General features: G+C 38.0%; 1 protein-coding gene across 2 annotated transcripts in view; it reads left to right on the forward strand.

Moving 5' to 3' along the window:
- Window positions 1-18,491, forward strand: part of LOC132899179 (heterogeneous nuclear ribonucleoprotein L-like) — a 242,033-nt gene extending 223,542 nt beyond the window's left edge. For both annotated transcript variants that reach the window (XM_060940878.1, XM_060940879.1), the window contains exons 11-13: window positions 1,622-1,679; window positions 7,078-7,176; window positions 17,285-18,491. In XM_060940878.1, the coding sequence (XP_060796861.1) occupies window positions 1,622-1,679; window positions 7,078-7,176; window positions 17,285-17,340 (213 nt within the window). In that variant the 3' untranslated portion in view covers window positions 17,341-18,491. The remainder of the gene's footprint in view (window positions 1-1,621; window positions 1,680-7,077; window positions 7,177-17,284) is intronic.
- Window positions 18,492-19,417: the final 926 nt, after the last annotated feature.

The following is a 19,417-nucleotide window of genomic DNA, read 5'->3' on the forward strand; positions in this document are numbered from 1 at the left end:
AAACTTCAAACCCTTACCTCTGACTCTTACAAAGGGCTGACATTGGAGACTCCTTCTATAAATGATAAATAAACATCTCCTCACAGTTCAATGCCACTACAATCAAAAAAAGGAAAAAAATCTTCTTATCTGAGGTGTCCATCATACAAGCTGTAAGGTTGTTACTATAGAAACGTTACTGTATTAGAATTAGAACAAGCACATTAATATATACCTGTAATTTGTCCAGTTAAAGCAGCTGTTGTAGAAAATTTATCATCTTCTGACCAATCAGAATTGAGAATTTAATGAAGCAGAGGTATAAGCACATCATTTACGAAAGTACACTGATTTACGCTTGTAAAACACATTGAAAGTTGACAACACCTGCAAGAAAATGTGCAAACTGAGATATTAACAGGGTTTACAGAGAATTTTTTAGCACTCACAGTGTCATTTATTAAAGCTAATTATGAGGCGTAAATGATGACAATGGAAGGGAATGTAACAAATTTGTGGGAGCCTACTACTAATATTACTACTATTACCACTACTACTACTACTACTACTATTGCTGCTACTAATAATATTACTACTACTACTACTACTATTGCTGCTACTAATACTATCATTGCTACTACTGCTACTATTACTACTATTGCTACTATTATTACTACTATTACTGCTATTGTTACTACTATTACCGCTACTATTACTACTATTACTGTGACTAATACTGCTACTATAAGTGCTGCTGTTACTACTACTATAGCTACTGTTACTATAACTATTACTGCTATTACTGCTGCTGTAACTACTACTATAACTACTATTACTATGACTATAACTGCTGCTATTACTGCAACTGTTACTACTATCACTGCTACTATTACTACTACTACTACTGCTGCTGCTATGACTACTACTATTACTGGACTAATACTGCTACTATTACTGCTGCTATTACTACTACTATAACTACTATTACCATGACTATAACTGCTGCTATTACTACTATTACTGCAACTGTTACTACTATCACTGCTACTATTACTACTACTACTGCTGCTATGACTACTACTATTACTACTATTACTGGACTAATACTGCTACTATTACTGCTGCTATTACTACTACTATAACTACTATTACCATGACTATTACTGCTGCTATTACTACTATCACTGCTACTATTACTACTATTACCGCTACCCTTTCTACTATTATTACTACTATTACTGTTACTTCTATTTCCGCTACTCTTACTACTATTATTACTACTATTACTGCTACTATTACTTCTATTACTTCTATTATTACTGCTGCTATTACTACTGCTATTACTACTATTACTGAGACTAATACTGCTACTATTACTGCTGCTGTAACTACTACTATAACTACTGTTACTGCGACTATTACTGCTGCTATTACTACTATTACTGCAACTGTTACTACTATTACCACTACTACTGCTACTATTACTACTATTACTGCTGCTATTACTACTGCTATTACTACTATTACTGCTGCTATTACTACTACTATTACTATTACTACTAATTATTATTATTATTGTAAGGTTTTGGTGCTTTGTTGTTAACAACACTCACACATTCACTGTCTCATTGATCTTTTTCAGTTATGCACAGAGCAGGACGTGCCGGGCTTCATCAAGTTTAAAGTGTTTGATGCCAAACGTAAGTCCCGATGTTTGCATGTTTACATCTGTTTCTATGTTTGTAATGTCTGAGCATTGGTCTTTACTAAGTATAAAGTTTTAAATTTTACAATACATTCACACCAAACATGGCGATAGTGTTAAGATTCGCTCTGGCTGCCCTTCCAGCGATGCTAGTGAGTTCGTGGGGGCTCTGTGACGTAGATGAAATAGGCGGCTATGTGGTCATTCAGGATTCTTTGTCTTGTAAACTTTATTTAAAAGGGCCGCAAAGCAAACACACATCAGATGGTATCTTATATCTTAATAAAAATAATTACAAATACAAAATTTAAATAATTAAAATCATAAAACAATTTAAAAAATTGGTTAACAATAGCCTGCCATTATGGAGACCGGGTAGACTTTTATTTTGACTTGTTTTTTGCCATATTACAAAAAAAAAAATCAGCAAAAGTGACTGCTTTCATTGTAATATATCCAAGATATAGTCGGCCAGCCAACGGCAGCAAAAGTGCTTAAAAAAACTTTTGATGGCAAAGTCTTGTTAAAAGTTGGCAACCATGCTAGAAGTTAGCAGCATGGACTAAGGTTTCAGAATCACCCAGTTGCCAACATGGAACTTGAACTTTAAGGTCAAATTTGAAGGTCAAAAACAATGCATTTTATAGTTAGTCTTTTTTGGGGGCCTTATATTCATGGAATTATTTTTCAAATGTTGGCAACCATGCTAGAAGTTATCAATAAAGTCTAAGGTTCCAGAATCTAGTGGTTGCCAAAATCATATTTCAAATTTAAGGTGAAATTTGAAGGTAAAAAAGTAAAATAAATAAATTAAATGGGTGGTTCGGCCGTTTTTGGGGGATCTATTTACATGCTATTCTTTTTTTAAAAGTTGGAAACTATGCTAGAAGTCATCAGTAGGGTCTGAAGTTCCAGACTTCAGTGGTTGCCAAAGTCATATTTGTACTTTAATGTCAAATTTGAAAATTAATAATAATAAAAAAAAACAGAAGCGGGGATGTTCTGATTCGTCTTTTTGTGGGGTTGTATTTTCATGGCATTCTTTTTAAAAGCTGGCAACCATGTTATTAATTATCAGCAGGGTCTGAGGTTTCAGATTCCAGTGGTAATATAATATAATATAATATAATATAATATAATATAATATAATATAATATAATATAATATAATATAATATAATATAATATATGCTCAAGACTTTATATTGGGATGCTTGATTTAGCTCATCATGGAGCGACTCTGGCCAGTCAGCCTTGGACATTCTGAAATATATAATTCGAACTGGTTTTCGCCAAGACACATCATAGCTCATTAACATAAAATTAACTTAAACCGAATTTTAAATTTTCACCCTGGTCACCCAATTCACTTTATTCTTTTGTTCTATGTGAAGCACATTAAGCTGCCTGTATGAAATGTGCTATATAAATAAAATCTGCCTTGCCTTGGCTCACCAGCGACTTTGCTTTGGCCACCCAATTCACAGACTCCATAGAAAAATAATGACTTCTTATGTTTCTCATGTGAGCACAAGGTCAGATGATTATTGAGATGAAGCAATCTCGACATGTTACCGCCAACAAGTGATGCATTGGCATTGCATCTTGCACGTGCAAATCATCAGGCAAAGGTATGGCTGCAGTCTGACAAGGTATATGTTAATGAAAGCCCTGAGGAGACAGGTGGTTGGAAAGTGGTAGACCAACACTTGGTGGATGTGTGGCAAAGGAAGCCTCCAGTTCCACATAGTTGCTTAGAACTGATAACGTGGTTGTAGAACCAAGTGTCGTACACATGCCTGCAGTTGCCTGAAGAATGGACAGCCCTGTATACCTACATGTGGTTGTGATGCAGATGGATGTTTAAACACTGCAGGGATGGAACATGATAAGGATGAGACAACCTTTTTGTAATAACAGCAACAATAAGTGCAACGCTACACAACTACTACAAATACATAAAATTGAAAATACTACAAAAATATTCAGTCTGTAATCACATTTGAATTTGAATTCTTGCCTTGAAACAAAGAAACAGTCAGTTGACATACAGTCTTGTTATTCAGTCACTGTAGAAAACGTTTTGTGTTATTCATACCACAATAATAATGGCCAAATAAATTCTAAATATACATATTAATCCATATAATTCATCAATATATTTGAACTTCCTATCCCCCAGGTACTAATTATCCAATATCTATGGCAAACAATTTGTATTTTATGAAAGCACATCACAAAATTAAAAAAAAAAAACTGATATTTGACCTCGGTTGACCTTTTGACCTCTATATTACACCTTAAAGGTCAAGTTCCATGTTGGCAACCGGGTGATTCTGAAACCTTAGTCCATGCTGATAATTTCTGGCATGGTTGCCAACTTTTAACAAAAAATGCCATCAAAAGTTTTTTTTAGGGTCTTGGCAGGCCGACTAATATACCTCTCGTCTTGTAACACCTCCTGTTCAACAGCATCATTCAAATCAGATGTAAGTAAACAGCCAAGACTCTTTTGCATGCTATGGTGCTAGTCAGCGTGTCATCCCCTCCTATTTTCACAAAATATATTCTGCACGTCACCAACTCACCTGAAACACCTACAGTTTCTGATACCTTGGTCCACGCTTCGTTTTTAATTTATCTCCCTGTATGCAAACAGGGACACGTCATGAATAATGGGGAACCCTGTCATCTCTCATCTCATCTCATCTCATTATCTGTAGCCGCTTTATCCTTCTACAGGGTCGCAGGCAAGCTGGAGCCTATCCCAGCTGACTACGGGCGAAAGGCGGGGTACACCCTGGACAAGTCGCCAGGTCATCACAGGGCTGACACATAGACACAGACAACCATTCACACTCACATTCACACCTACGGTCAATTTAGAGTCACCAGTTAACCTAACCTGCATGTATTTGGACTGTGGGGGAAACCGGAGCACCCGGAGGAAACCCACGCGGACACGGGGAGAACATGCAAACTCCACACAGAAAGGCCCTCGCCAGCCACGGGGCTCGAACCCAGGACCTTCTTGCTGTGAGGCGACAGCGCTAACCACTACACCACCGTGCCGCCCCTGTCATCTCAATTCTCAATTTCTCCTCCATGGTAGTCTACTTGGGAACCATTTGAACAGAACCAAAATTTACATGACATTGTTCTCAAGTGTTCTTTAGAATGGAGCAGTTCTAAATTCCAATTGGTTGCTGCCAAACGCATCATAGCTCATTACCATAAAGTTGTCTGGACTTCAGCTTTCTGCTGATGCCTTCACTGCTAATAAGACATGCCGCTAACCATCTCGCCGCTGAGACACGCTGGCTCGCATAAAAAATTAATGACTTCCGGTCGTTTTGGCACTCTCGCTGCGTTTGGTGTGAACGTAGGGTTAAAAAAAAGGCCACAAATAAAGATTTAAGTCCTTTATTTCATGGATGAGGCACATGACTTGGAGACCTTTTTAAATCCTTCCTAATACATTGTAAATTGCAGCTGCTTTTGTTTATATCACTTCTCTTACATTCTTCTACATTCTGTCTACTGTGAGGCAGTTAGAAGGAAAAAAGGAAGCTGAAAAGCACAGTCATGTTGTTATATTGTCAGCCTTACTTTATATTTAAATAGGAAACAAGATAATATTCGTAGAAGTGTTAAATAAATACACAGTTGCAATGGTATAGTCGTAGTTATATCATATCAGCGTGCATGTAATAAACATCATGGTCTACAGGGCAAGAAATCTGGAAACTCATCCATCATCTGTTAATTAATGATAATACAGATATACAGATACTTTATTAAAGTACCACCCTGAAAAAAAACCCCAGTTCGTATAAGCCTTCTCATAAAAGGTGCCACATATGAAACAAAATTATTGTTTTAAGTGGAAATAAGCCCTGTGGCGGTCCACATAAGATATTATATTATATGGACACAAACGTTTTACTGGGAAATATGCCACTCATATTTTTCATACGAGCTACATCTGGGATACGGAGAACCAAAACCGTGACATAAATCTGTATATGTCACTCGTGAGGAAATCAATCAATTGTTTTGATAAATTTGGGTACTTTTTGTTTGTGAATGTGTCTGTATAATAAAAAGAAAATCACATGATGGCTTGAAAATATAAAGTTTATCTTTTCGCATAGAAAAACTCACATTTTTCAAACAAAATGCATCACAGATCTGAGTGACATATTTAAATAATATTGGCTGGTGTTGAGTGGTATATCAGGTACACTATATTGCCAAAAGTATTTGCTCACCCATCCAAATTATCGGAATCAGGTGTTCCAATCACTTCCATGGCCACAGGTGTATAAAATCAAGCGCCTAGGCATGCAGACTGTTTTTACAGTTTGGAGCTGGCCCCTTCCTCTTCCAACATGACTGTGCACCAGTGCACAAAGCAAGGTCCATAAAGACATGGATGACAGAGTCTGGTGTGGATGAACTTGACTGGCCTGCACAGAGTCCTGACCTCAACCTGATAGAATACCTTTGGGATGAATTAGAGCGGAGACTGAGAGCCAGGCCTTCTCGTCCAACATCAGTGTGTGATCTCACAAATGCGCTTCTGGAAGAATGGTCAAAAATTCCCATAAACACACTCCTAAACCTTGTGGACAGCCTTCCCAGAAGAGTTGAAGCTGTTCTAGCTGCAAAGGGTGGACCGGCATCATATTGAACCCTATGGATTAGGAATGGGATGCCACTTAAGCTCATATGTGAGTCAAGGCAGGTGAGCAAATACGTACTTTTGGCAATATAGTGTATATTCCATTCAGCTAGCATGATATTGAACAAGTCGAAGAAGAAAACTTTTTCACTGGATATTCACATCAGCTCCGACGTGTGACGTCGTGTTGTCTTGACAACCATGCAATATCATAAACCATATTCAGCGCTCATTCTCCATTGGGTAGAGTGACGTAATACATGTAGGATAAGCGACATGCTGACAATATTGAATGCTATCAAACCAAATGAATGAAACCCACTAGGAGAATAGAAGCTGTTTTTATTCCACTGAAAAAGTGTCCTGTATGTATAATATTTTCCGATATTTCACTCCGATTATGTCATTCCCAGTGTTTTCCCGCTGACTAGACGTGCGTTGTCAAAATGGTGAACCAGTTCAAAATTAAAATTCTTTTGATTAACTTGTGTATTTTTTGTGGATGTGTATAATTTATACATATAATATAAAGAACGTTACACGACGGCGCAAAGATAGGAAGTTTATCTTCTCGTGTTGAAAATATTTTCACTTGTTCGCTTTGTTCACTCATGAAATACACATTCACCACTCGAAGATAAACTTCATATCTTCACGCAACTGTGTAATATCCTCTATTTATGTGATTTATATATGATCTATGTTTACAGCGAGCTCCAAAACCATCTCCGGCCTCCTGGAATTTGACAGCAAAACCCACGCAGTGGAAGTATTGACAGTACTGAATCATTACCAGATCAGAATACCCAGTGAGTACTGCTACCTCCCTCATTTCCTCTTATCTTTACATTTGAACAGAGTCTGGACCACTTTATTTTGAGTTCATGTTAGTTGGTGCTGTCAGTGCTAATGTTAGCACTAGTGTGTGCGCACTGTCCTGCCCTGAAGTGTTAGTAGTCTAAAGTTTTATTTGCAGAATCATTTCTGAACATCAACATATTGAAACATTTTGTTGAAAATACATTTTAATTTATGAATACTTCTTCAACATTCACAATTGAATCACAGGGATTCCTGCTTTGAAATTGGCGAGCTAATTTTCTGAGGTAAAAATTTTACAAGTCAGGAAAAAATATAGCCAGTGTTTACCACAGAGCTAATTTTCTGAGGTAAAAATTTCACCACTCAGGAAAAAAAATGCAACCATAATGTTTTACCTCAGAGCTAATTTTCTGAGGTAAAAATTTCACAACTCAGAAAAAATGCAACCATAGTGTTTTACCTCAGAGCTAATTTTCTGAAGTAAAAATTTCACAACTCAGGAAAAAATGTAACCATCGTGTTTTACCTCAGAGCTAATTTTCTGAGGTAAAATTTCACAACTCATCACGAAATATAGCCAGAGTGTTTTACCACAGAGCTAATTTTCTGAGGTAAAAATTTCACAACTCAGAAAAAATGCAACCATAGTGTTTTACCTCAGAGCTAATTTTCTGAAGTAAAAATTTCACAACTCAGGAAAAAATGTAACCATTGTGTTTTACCTCAGAGCTAATTTTCTGAGGTAAAATTTCACAACTCATCACGAAATATAGCCAGAGTGTTTTACCACAGAGCTAATTTTCTGAGGTAAAAATTTTACAACTCAGAAAAAATGCAACCATAGTGTTTTACCTCAGAGCTAATTTTCCGAAGTAAAAATTTCACAACTCAGGAAAAAATGTAACCATCGTGTTTTACCTCAGAGCTAATTTTCTGAGGTAAATTTTCACAACTCATCACGAAATATAGCCAGAGTGTTTTACCACAGAGCTAATTTTCTGAGGTAAAAGTTTCACAACTTATAAAAAAAAATGAAACCATAGTATTTTACCTTAGAGCTAGCTTTCTGAGGTAAAAATTTCATAACTCAGGAAAAAAAAACCCGCAACCATAGTGTGCTGAAAACACAATTATCTAGTAGATTCAGGGAACAAAAAAACAAGCTAAATATACTTAACTTTAGCTTACAGTTAATGCTAATCTAAGTTATGAGTAATCTATGCTAAAGACAAAGGAATGCTAACAGAAAGATAGATAAATATAGGTAAATATAAGCTTAATTTAGTTATCTTAGTGATTTTTTTTGTTGCTTAAATTAACCTTAACGTGCCATTCCACCATTGGATGTATTCTTTGGCATAAAATACAATATATTTTGACAACATATATAAATGGTATCACTAGATAGAGAAATCTTTTAGCTTCAAAATGATATATCAAACATAATTTTTTGACAACGACAAGTATATTGATTTTGCGACCAAAGTCACCTACCCTTTTAATTTCCGCGCATGATGTCATCGGCAGGTTCCCCTTCTTGTGTACCACGTGACGTGTGATGTAGCACATATTATCAGCAATGGCGGATAGAACGCGATAAAAATAATACCAATAAATCTAGCTAATACCAATAAATCTAGCTAACTGAAAGATTAACTCAAAATTTTTCGCAATTTTTTTGGCCCCCATATACGAGGAGAAATGACTCTCTCACTTTGGGGGTTTCCTGGTCTAAAAATAGACCGACACGTGGTACACAAGAAGGGGAACCTGCCGATGACATCACGTTTCACTACCGCGCGGAAATTAAAAGGGTAGGTGACTTTGGTCGCAAAATTAATATACTTGTCGTTGTCAAAAAATTATGTTTGATATATCATTTTGAAGCTAAAAGATTTCTCTGTCTAGTCATGTTGTCATAAAATATATTGTATTTTATGCCAAAGAATACATCCAATGGTGGAATGGCACTTTAAATTGAAATTTATCATCATTGTAAACATGTATTTAGCAGCAGCAAAGCTTGCTGTCATGTAGCTGATGCTACAAATAAAGCTAATAGAGTGTTTATAACCAGAAAAGCACCAGACATTTGGATTAAACAATTTACTGGAGTTAGTAATTTGGATTTGATAGTTGTACTTATCCATGCATTGGCAGACACACACACACACACACACACACACACACACACACACACACACACAAGACCACACGTGTCTTAATGGTTTTGTGTGACGTGAATCGCCCTGTGCAATTAATCTTGCAGTAGTAAATGTAACATGGCTCTGTGTAATCAAGTCACAGCAGGCGTTTTCTTTTCGAGCTGACGAAGAAGCAAACAGATTCCTGCCTGTGCCTTTGTAAAGCATTACATAAATCTTCTAAAATACCACGTATTTATTTGTGAAAGATCATGGTGTAAAATGAAGAACATCCAATGTTAAGGGATCAAGAGTGGAAAAAACGTAATACGTACTCATGGTGCTCAACGCGTCTGTTTTTTCCACTTGATTCACTGCGTTGCTCTTGTTGCATAATATATTGTTTACACTAACTGATGCTAATCTAATTAATCTAAGAGAAAACTTAAGGCCGTTATCATTTTTATAGGAACTACATATTAACGGGGATGTGTAAGACGGACGCTCCACATGATCTAAGACTAATAAATGTGAAAAAATGTGGGGGGTTTCTTCTCCTGTTTGACGATATTTGTTTAACATTTATGAAAGGAGTCTCTTGTGTCAGTGCTACATTTCAGTTGTGTGTAAAGCTGTAACTTGGACGACATTGTGCTTTGTCCATTCTTTTGTGAAGGCACCTCCGTGAGATTTTGGAGCATGACTGTGGGGATTTGTGTCATACTAGGAACTAACTTATCGCATGAACGTTCCACAATATTGAACGTATACTATGTGGCCAAATGTTTGTGGACACCTGACTGTGAAAACTACATGTTTTTGATCATCGCATTCCAGATTTAGTCTCCCTTTACTGTTAGAATAACCGCCATTCTTTTGTGAAGGCACTCCATGAGATTTTGGAGTGTGACTGTGGGGATTTGTGTTCATTCAGCTATAAAAGCATTTAATAAGGTCAGACACTGATGTCAGGCGAGGAGGCCTGGGGTGTAGTCTGGGCGGGAATCCAAAAAATACAAAAGCAAACCTATTACTTGTGCTTCTTATAAATAATTAGGTGTTTGTACAAACTGACCAGAAAAGCTACAAAACCAAGATTAGGGCAAGTAGGTGAGGCTAACAGTCTGACCATCTCATCTCATCTCATTATCTCTAGCCGCTTTATCCTGTTCTACAGGGTCGCAGGCAAGCTGGAGCCTATCCCAGCTGACTACGGGCGAAAGGCGGGGTACACCCTGGACAAGTCGCCAGGTCATCACAGGGCTGACACATAGACACAGACAACCCAGTCTGACCATATCACACCAATTCTACGTTTTCTTCACTGGCTCCCTGTACACAACCGCATCACCTATAAGATTCTGCTGATCACTTACTTACAGCACGGGCGCAGATAGAGGGGGGGACGGGGGGGATTCGTCCCACCCAGATTTAAATTCACCTCGTTCAGTCCCCCCCACTTATAGGGAGGAAAAAACGTCTATGCTGTCTTTCTTTGCATAAGGCAAACCTCACGGAAAAATCAAAAGACTAATTACCATTCGGTTTATTGAGGTGCACAGCAGTACATACACAGTTGCAACTGCGCAGACTGCACAGGTTGCGAGCTCAAGCTTGGTTGCTATGGTTACCCACAAGAAGTTTGACAGGCATATCGGGGACAGCTCCTCCTAGTTCAGGACCCCAACACGGCATGATGAAGGGTGCCAAAAGGCAGAAAACGATTGCATCGTTTTTTCAAAAAAAAAAAAAACGACTGTAAGTAAACTGTGCCTTACTTTATCATATCACCTTGCAATTTTTTGATAGTCTGTTCAAAGTAATGTCGTAGTGAAAGTAAAATCGTACGGAGTAGAGATGCCTTTCTGGTAGCCTCCTTCTTTCGGTGGTAGCCTGTAGATACAGTGCTCAGAAGGCAGTTTTAATGTTTAATCTGGCGTTCCCTGCCATAATTTCAGCGAGCATATTGTTTCATAAGGAAACTTTGCGAAGAGTTGTTGACTGACTGCCGCTCACGCAACACACAGGCATAGTTAGAAAGTCAGGATGCACTGGTTTACACTTTACACACACACACACACACACACACACACACACACACACACACACACACACATAGCCCAGCCTCTCACTATGTTTAACAGTTGGAACTTAGTGGTTTTAAAACTAGTTTTGCAGTTTTGCAATTTCTGTGCGTGATGATAATGTGTAAACTTTGGATTTCCATAGGCTATGTTAAAATGTTATCATTGTCCTGGCCTGCAGGTAGCTCCTGGTGATGGCAGTGAGGGAGGTGAAATAACATGTATACACACTACCGTTCAAAAGTTTGGGGTCACCCAGACAATTTTGTGTTTTCCATGAAAAGTCACACTTTTATTTCCCACCATAAGTTGTAAAATGAATAGAAAATATAGTCAAGACATTTTTCTGGTCATTTTGAGCATTTAATCGACCCCACAAATGTGATGCTCCAGAAACTCAATCTGCTCAAAGGAAGGTCAGTTTTATAGCTTCTCGAAAGAGCTCAACTGTTTTCAGCTGTGCTGACATGATTGTACAAGGGTTTTCTAATCATCCATTAGCCTTCTGAGGCAATGAGCAAACACATTGTACCATTAGAACACTGGAGTGAGAGTTGCTGGAAATGGGCCTCTATACACCTATGGAGATATTGCACCAAAAACCAGACATTTGCAGCTAGAATAGTCATTTACCACATTAGCAATGTATAGAGTGGATTTCTGATTAGTTTAAAGTGATCTTCATTGAAAAGAACAGTGCTTTTCTTTCAAAAATAAGGACATTTCAAAGTGACCCCAAACTTTTGAACGGTAGTATATATATATATATATATATATATATATATATATATATATATATATATATATATATACACACAAAATGGAATCATTTGCTGACAGCTCAGTCCCCCCCACTTCAAAAATCCTATCTGCACCCCTGACTTACAGGGTCCTAAATGGGATGGCACCTAGATACCTGGCTGATTTGCTCACTCTATTTAAGCCAAACAGAGTTCTATGATCTAATGCTAATGATAACCTTATGCCTATCAAGACCAAACTTTAATACTCAGACCTATGGTTCTTGCGCATTTTGTATATGTGCACCTACCGTATGTTGTGGAACGATTTGCCACTGTCTATAAGAAACACTCCATCCATTGACACTTTTAAAGGAAAACTTAGGACATTCTTATTTGATGCATAAATTACTTTTCTTTGTGATTATTTTTTAAAATAATTTTTAAATATTATGTACTTATTGACTGAGTGGGAGGGCCGGACGGGAAAATATTTGGCTCAAGGTCATGCCGTACGGACCAAACGCAGCAATGAGCCAAATATTTTCCCATCCAGCCTGACCTAACTGAATCAGTAAGCATTTTATCATACGACCTTTTTAAACTAACATACACAGTGGAAAACAGTGAACAACGGTGTGTGAAAAACGACTCAACTGAGCACAGTGAAAGTGAATTGTATTATCCAGATGATTTATCAGACACATACCTAATTGAACAAGTTGAAATTGGTGAAGAAAATGAAAAACAGGTACATTCGAGCAAAGAAATTCACTTGTTTATACAAGGACAACAGCAAGAAAACACCGTTTAAAAAAACCTAAGTACGACATGAACGTTTTCAAAAGATTTCTTGCTGGAGTTAAAGGAGATACGGGCAATTCCATGTAAATGTCAACCTCACCATGCAAAAATAAAGCAACATGTATACATCAAAACCACTCCCAGAGATCTCACCTAGGCCTGTATTTTACAGATGTGAATAAGTTGAACCAATTTGTAACCAACCTAATATGTCACTGTCAGTCTTTCTTTCTTATAATGTAAAACCCAAGCTAAAATCAACTTTGATCATGTACAATTCTATATTATTGCCACAAGCCACAGAAATGTATGCTAAAATCCACAAAACAGCAAAACAATAGCCATCCTAAATATTATTTAAGAATTTTGATAGTTTTAGCTGATATTTAGAGAGTTTTTCAAAGGGTTATGGTGGTTAAATTGCTGATTTTCTAAACATATGCCATGTCTATTTCAGACGCGTCACATCCATAACGGAATTTCGTCACATCCATAACGCTGACTTTTCCTTCTGAAACTCTGCATGAAATACAAAATATTTTAAACAAAGATTTTTTTAATATTCACCTTGGACCCCTCTATCAAATGGATATCTCCATTTCGACATTAGGTTTACAATTTCACAGAGTTTGATAAAAATGTACAGTCACCCAAGAAAAGTAATACTTTTTCTGTCACATCCATAACGCATCTCTTATTGGCATTTTCTGGCATGCCCTAGATGTACTATGGGAATTGTTCTTGTTCTATCACTTCTCCAGTATGGTACAGCCTTAAAATATGCAACACCTGTTTAAATACTGGGAGACAATAAAACATGCACTGGGTCATTTGTTGCCATTTTGAGTTCAAGTGTCACGTCCATAACGCTGGAATTGCTCATACGCAGAACCTTTATTTTTAAATACATTTCCGAGTGGATAGTATCTCCATCCTTGACTCTTGTATGCTGCATAAATGGGAATTTAAAAATATATTTTTTTGAGTTAAAATCGACTGCAAAGTTGGCATTCGAGTTGCCCCACTGAGCCAGCCAGCCCTGAGTGCATGACGTCACAGCGGTAACCGGTTTTAAAACCGAGGCCTTTGACAGCTATAGACCAAAGTCATGTAAATAAAAATTTATGGTGAAAGTAAGAAATACCGTTACCGACTTGCTCAACTAAGACTGATTTGACTTCATTGATTGCGGGTTGACTCTCATTAAAACAGGATGGGTGTTATAACTTATGCAACATACATGTACATGCATGCATTTTCATGGATAAAACGTAAAAGGCTCATTAAATAATCAGATGAACTGAGACAATCACATTCTGAAGCAAATTATATAGTCTTATACCAGTAACTTAAATACACAATACAAGTTACATGTATTAATCTAAATGCAGGTAAACAACGAGTGCTGTTGTTTTTGTTGTTTTGTATCCAAATGAGAGTCGCATCTTACCCGTCTGTGTTCTCGATTCTTGAAGGCCGATCTTGTGGCCGATTGTTTTGAAACAATCTGACTTTTAGTTGTTTGTTCAGTTCTCCGTTCATTCGCTTCTTCCACGTAAGGGTGAGATATTGCTGCTGAGGCAAGCATATCCAGTGGAGAAATCAGACGGCTGCTCCACTCATTCTCCATTTTCTCCATACTGAGTACTCCGCCATTACTGCTTGGCTCAGCCAATTACTAAAACCCGGGACGGGATGGGACACCACCGGTTTTAGCAACAACCGTGGGGAGGTCACTGCCCAAGCGATAATATGTCACATCCTGTTCCATCCCAGGTTTTAGCAACAACCCTCGGCTCACACCCCGGGAAAACTGGTGCAACTGAACTAACTTTCCTTTTCTTGTAGTTTTATTTAATTGTTGGTACTGCGCCCTCTTTCAATACGGGCTTATAGCCAACGCTCCTCAACAGATCAGAGGTTTCGTACGAGTCTTTAGTAAAATGTGCAGAGCAGAAGAGAGAGCACTTCGTAGGCGCCCAGTGTGCCCGTGAACTTCTTGCAAAACGCATCCAAATCTTTGCAGTTTGAACATTCTTGGGCCATGAATGCAACATAAATCCACCTTCTGTCGTGTTGCTGCCCCCACCAGCAACACATCTACATGGCATGGCGATAAATTAGCTCAAAATAGAGGATCGGAGTTGCAGTCAGCTCTGTGTTTTAGTATAGCAGAAATGGCGATGAGACCGATAGACTTCCTGCTGTGACGTCACGGATGTCAAGGTCATTCACTCAGACCGCTAAAATGATATGAATCATTTTAATCGTAAAAATTACTATATCGGATTTATTGTTAATGCTTAAAACTATTCCTATGCCATTCTTGAGGTCTCAAGGCATTTATAAACAAAAAGTGAGGCCATGGTTCTGCGTATATGCTTTAAGGAGGAAAGAGACGTAACAGTCATCCCCTCTGAGCTGGGCAGCTTGCTCTGTAGTTTCTATATACCGTACAAGCGAAGAAAAAAGGAAATTTAGACTACGAACCTGACACTTTGTCTTCCTTTTCACAAAGTATTCAATGCTACCTTGACAACAACAACAGTAAGATAAACATCCTGAAAGACGAAGACTTTAAAAAGTCCAGGGAAGTCCTGAAGTCCAGGTGCAGAGACCTCAGAAAAAATGGAAAAGGCAACAAACCAAATGCTCCAGAAGCCTTGACTGGTGGAGATTAGAGGTCGACCGATATGGGTTTTTCTAAAGCCGATGCCGATACCGATATTTAGAGGTCAGAGTCAGCCGATGGCCGATATGAGCTGCCGATTTTTTTGGGCCGATATGCTATCGTATTGTCCTTAATTGGCATGCTAAAATATCATACTAGTAAGAGGACGCACAACACTTATAAACTTAACACGATTTATTGAAAATTTCAGAATTAACAAATTAATGACTTAAACATATTAAAATGAATAATCAATAGACTAACAGAGTGCAAGAAGACTTCCATGATGTGACAACTTCAGATAGTTACTTCAAAACGGCAAAATACATGTTCAAGTTATACAGTTTCACTGTGGAACTTCCACGCCTTGAACTTTCACACGTTTCCGTTTCAACAATATAAAACTCCGTCTCCCAGCATGCTGTGCAGGAAACCGGAAATAGGAACTGCAGAGGTCTAGCATCGGTCTCTGGTTCACAATCAAATCAAACATGTATACATCGCAAAAACGAATGGACATGGGATGGCAATGTTATAATACGTTCACAGGTTAGTTTTGTGTCCTCTTTTTGTTAACTTTTCACTTAGATTGTCCGTTACTACAATTTAGATCGGGACATAGCGGTCACCAGCGTTAAGGGGGCTTACATAGTCGACGCATTCCCGACGCACTCGCGGCCACAAGGCTACGCATCGCAACGTTTCGTTTCGAGAGGAATTCTACAACTCCGATGCAGTTGAAATGCTATTCGTTTTTCCTTTTGCTAAATGAAGCAACACATCACAGATTACAACTATCATGAGAGCAAATATACGACTTTAGGACATTGAAATGTAAGAATTGAAGCCTTACCTGTAGGCTATCTCTGCTGACTCCTGAAACGTTTGTTGGCTTGGGTCTTTTGCATGCCGCGTTCTACGTAGCTGTCGTACCTGACTTTAAATCGGCGCGACCAAATAAGAAAATCGGCCGATGCCGATTCATTAAAAAATGGCAAAAATCGGCCGATTAAATCGGCCGGCCGATAGATCGGTCGACCTGTAGTGGAGATATTGATTATATTTTTGAAGAAAACAAGTTTAATAAAATTGTTAAAAATAAAAAATAATAAAATTCACTTTCACTGTGCCCAGTTGTGTCGCTCAGTTCTCAAAGTAACAATTCAGAGCAAAATGAAAATGGCAGAAGCGAGGGAAACGGGTCCGGGGCCGCATACGGATTTTTTTCCGGACCAGCTTTAAAAATCTGTATCTACCCAGTCACACGACTTTTCCTAGTGGAAAAGTCCTAGTTTATTAAGCGTGCATGCGCGGGTCCATACAGGTCATATGATAATTGATATTATTTTATATTTCTATTGCTATTCAATTTGCCATGTTATGAGCCTGACAGCATGGTGCCAAGCTCTTACCATATGATAATTCTAAATATTCTTCTTATATTGTAAGAGCATTGAGATTTTACGTAATGCGCTTTAAGAATAAATTATTAAATTAAACCGTCCTGACTGCATATTTTCATTTGTATTCCTATAAATGATACAAGGTGGCCTTTTTTTATAGTAGTTTCCCATCACAGCTGATCACATCCTATTGGCCAGTGCTGTAATTTAAATCTGAAATTATAACGAGATTTTTCTCCACCTCCACAGATGGCTCCAATCCGTACACCCTGAAGCTGTGCTTCTCCACCTCCTCCCATCTCTGAACAGGAGTCCAAGATGCACATTTCACACCATCGCGCTGTTTACACTGGACAGAGGGAAAGTTACAGAGCGTGAGGTGACGAGAGCAGAGCGAGAGGGATGACACACACCGTCATCACCCTTGGCATGAGGACTTCAAGCGCAAAACACTCAAGAATCGTTTCCTCTTTTTTTTTTAAAGACTCTAAAGTGTTTTCTCATCACACTCTGGTATAACCAGAAACTGACCGACTTTATGATAATGATGTCATCTTACCGAAACTGAGTTTCCCATGGGGGAAAAAAAAAAGAACGAACATGGACCCCTTTCTAATTTGTGTGTTTTTTCGTCTTGATCTATTGTTTGAAACGGTTAAAATAAACTGTGTGCTGCAGAGAACACACAAGGTACACAACCTTAATGACAACAACAACAACGTATGAGTTACTGCTGTTCTGATGATACTGACACGGAGAATAGATGTATGAGAGTGTAAGGAGAGGTGTGCGTGTGTGTGTGTTGATATAGAGTGAGACATAGCGGTATCTGGTAAACAAGGAATCTGTTTATAGACTGTAATTTAGATCCTTCTGTAATATTGTCGTGTATAGATGCCAAGGCATGAAGAATTACGAGAAATACTGGCACACAAGGTGGCCTTATAAGCCTTTAGGTTGAGATTTGCGCAAAAATGTTTAGTTGTGTTATTCGTTTTGCTAGTCGGAATCATGTGCTAAAGGCTTTATTAGGTTTAGGCCCCTGAGAGTCTGTGCTTTAATGGGTGATTAGAATATTATTCATAAAATTATGGTGGTGGTTGTATGGCACACTGTTGCTCCACAGCTAGACTTGAGAATCTGAAATCCTGCTTCATAACCTATCTGGCTCGAAAATGATACGGGACAAATTTCATACCCATCACACAAGGCAGCCTTGACCTCTTTCAAATGAATTGTTTCAATAATGGCAATAATTCAAGTACAAAATAAAAAATTTTTTTACAATCTGAAGATTTGACTCTAGCTTTGGATCACAGTATGCCAGACAGAATACAAAGATCACGTGTGCAGTGTTCTCAGTTTATTCACACTCGTCCATGTGTATAATTGGCACTTCACACCATCTGCGGTTCACTGTGAGCATGTCCAGCCATTAAACACATTTGCCAGTTGACATGTGTGTCATTTATTACCCTTTATGCTGCAGTGCTGTTGAATTCGCAGCTCTGATTGGTCAGAAGGTGTGGACTCATTTTCCTAACAGCTGCTTTGAAAGTAGTTCCAGCTGCAAGATAAATCACAGGTTGATATTAATGCTCTCATATGTTATTGTTTCTGTAGGAATATATACTAAGATTTCATTTTCAACAGTCCATTTTAAACATGCTGCCATTTTGGGAACTTAAACATTTAATAAGATTAAAATTAAAACGGACACAGGGAAATGCCTGAATTTTTGTGGGAGGACACCCCCCCCCCCCCCCCCCATGTGCTATGTCATTATTTCGACTTAATGTCCCATTACGTGAACTTAAAAACTCATCATCGTTTAATATTTTTAATATTAAGACATATTTCAAGATATGTGATTTAGTAAAAAATATATTTATGCACGTTAATCAAAAGAATTTCAATTTTGAACCAGTTTGCCATTTTGACAATGTGCATCCAGTCAGCAGGAAAACACTGGGAGTGACATCATTGGAGTGAAATATCAGGAATTATTAGACATACAGGACACTTTTTTCAATGGAATAAAAACGTGATCTATTCCCTTCTAGCGGGTTTCATTCATTTGGTTTGATAGCATGCAGCATTGTTAGCATATCGCTGATCCTACGTGTATTACATCACTCTACCCAATGGAGAATGAGCACTGAATATGTTTTACAGTATTGCACGGTTGTCAAGACAACATGACGTCACATGTCGGAGCTGACGTGAATATCCAATAAGAAAGTTTTCTGCTGCGTATACACAGAACCATTTATTTGTATGCTGGGAAAGAGAAAGAACACCTGAAAGGCTCCCAAAACTGAATTATATATTCTTCACACATATTTACAAGTGAAAAACATACCAACGGACATCGAAAAACTG

Source organism: Neoarius graeffei, chromosome 15, assembly GCF_027579695.1.
Source record: "Neoarius graeffei isolate fNeoGra1 chromosome 15, fNeoGra1.pri, whole genome shotgun sequence".
In the NCBI taxonomy this organism is placed as follows: domain Eukaryota; kingdom Metazoa; phylum Chordata; class Actinopteri; order Siluriformes; family Ariidae; genus Neoarius; species Neoarius graeffei.